The 2,114-nt window shown below is 47.2% G+C and overlaps 1 protein-coding gene across 1 annotated transcript; it reads right to left on the bottom strand.

Moving 5' to 3' along the window:
• Positions 1-305: 305 nt before the first annotated feature.
• Positions 306-1,184, bottom strand: LOC142433905 (melanoma-associated antigen B18-like). The gene has a single exon (XM_075538558.1). The coding sequence runs from the start codon at positions 1,182-1,184 to the stop codon at positions 306-308; it is 879 nt and encodes a 292-aa protein (XP_075394673.1).
• Between the last annotated feature and the right edge of the window lie 930 nt (positions 1,185-2,114).

The raw sequence follows: 2,114 nt of genomic DNA, 5'->3' as shown, positions 1-2,114 counted from the left end.
TTTTCTCCAGCCACTGCTCAAATAATGCCAGCTGCCGTTTATTTTTTTTACATAGAAGAATCTGCCTCCGATTTCAGCATTGAACATTTCTACTTAAAAATGGGAAAGAAAAGTAGAATTCCAAGCTATAGATGTAGAACCGGAATTAAATATATATTTTCCCCCAAAATCTAACCTGACCCACCACTATTAGACTCTTGCCAGCCTCTTTTAAAAAGTTGAAGAATCATTCATTTTTAGTTTTCACTCTGGTCCAGAGGAGCTACTTCTCTTGCCCTGTTTCAAGGCCTGGCTGCAATTCTGGCTTACATTTTCTCTTCATCCTCTCTCAAAGCCTCTTCACACCAGGGTGAAAAAGCACTGGATGTGGTGTCATTGATATTGCCCAAGAACTCCAGGACTTTCATCCTGGTGGTTTCAGCGTAGGCTCTGGGGCCCCACAGGAATTCACATCGTGGAGGATCACTGTTGGGCACCTGCCGGCACTCTAGGTACTTCAGCTGCACGAGATCTTGGGTGAGGACTTTCTTAGGATCTCCATAGATGACGTGTTTCCTGCCAGCATATACCCCAATCATATTCAGCATTTCCCAGATCTCCTCTTCAGAGGCGCAGTTGTCCTTCAGGAAGATCACACTCAGCACCATCATCAGGAAACCACTGTGACGCAGGCTGGCCTCATTTGGAATCCTTTCATCCACGCTGGAATCCAATTTGTCGATAAAGGAATAGCAGTGCCTGATGGGATCCACTTCCTTCAGTTCCACATCAAAGGCCAGCTCCAGGTGTTCAGAGGCTCTCTTGAGGATCTCAGTGAAATGCTTTTTGTATTCTTTGACAACAGAATTCACCATGTCTGCCTTTGTGACTGGCTCTTCCATTTGATACTTCTCCATCAGGAACTTCACCAACAAGACCACCTTCTTTGTTAAAGGATCTTTGCTTAGGCTACTACTGGCCTGAGGGGAGCTTGGATGCCCCTGGGCATCTGCATCTGAATCTGTGAAAGATGCAGCAGCAGCTCCCTGGAAAGACAGCAAAGTGTCCTGTGTCCCTGTGGTGGCCAAATTCAGGGAGGGCGAGATCATTGCAGTAGCCTGAGCATCCTCTAGGGCTTTGGTATCATTTTTGGCATGGCGCTTTTTCTCCCGTGCTCGGCGCTTACTCTTCTGGCCGCGAGGCATGATTTCTTATCCAGAGCTCAGAGAGTTGCACTGGTGAAGAGCTCAGCCTAGAAGAAAAGGATGAGATGGGTGGAGACTCAGTAGGGAGATTCTCCCCTAGCTCCAAGAAAGGTTATTTCAGCAGGTTACCTTCCCTTGACAATATTGCATTAGAAACTCACAAGTAGGGGCTGGGTAGGACTCTGTGGCCTTGTCTGTTCTTTCCAGGGTTGTCAGCTCAGAATACTCACTTGGACTCCTGGCCGGTCTTGGAATTCATCACTCTCCTGATCTGAGACTGCCTGTGTCTGACAAAAGCCTCACTTCCCACAGCCTCTTTGGACAAAGTCAGGGGGCATTGAGTCTAACAAGCATGTCTCTGGCCTCCCAGGAGCTGATCATCAGGGTGGGGCTCTATTGGGCTTCCTCTGTTCTGGGAGTGTGGGAAACACAAAGATTTCTCCCAAGTTGTCTCCTCCAAATATATTTTAGACTTAGGACACTGCTTGCAGCTAATGGTAAATGATTGTCAAGTTACCTCCCTGAAGACACTCTATTACCAGACTACTGTCTGGTCCCACCACAAGTAGGGCCCACTCCCTGTTGTTAAAGACAATGGGCTACTTCTTCCCAAAGGCTTGCAGCCATCAGTTTGGTCCCTGCAGGGTGGGTTTACACCCTACTGATAATGGTTTCAATAGTGAGCCAGAGAACAGGTCACACCAGCTCAGTGACATCCAACGTTAGGCTGCCATCCTGAATCTAGACCCACCCATCTTGTCACATGCATACCCTTATCCCCTCCTCTTTCAATAGTGTATGCACCCCTAGATCAGCCCCCTCCCATTACTATATTACCTATAGCACAACCTTTTCCTGTGATGCATGTCTTCACCTGTAATTAGGAGGCTTGCACATTCCCAGATAATATATAAGCATTGATTAGCTATA

This window comes from Tenrec ecaudatus, chromosome X (genome assembly GCF_050624435.1).
Source record: "Tenrec ecaudatus isolate mTenEca1 chromosome X, mTenEca1.hap1, whole genome shotgun sequence".
NCBI classification, from domain to species: domain Eukaryota; kingdom Metazoa; phylum Chordata; class Mammalia; order Afrosoricida; family Tenrecidae; genus Tenrec; species Tenrec ecaudatus.
This window is presented reverse-complemented; position numbering and strand designations above follow the sequence as displayed.

Coding starts and splice junctions, on each gene's coding strand:
- LOC142433905 (XM_075538558.1), bottom strand. CDS start 1,184: ATGCCTCGCGGCCAGAAGAGTAAGCGCCGAGCACGGGAGAAAAAGCGC.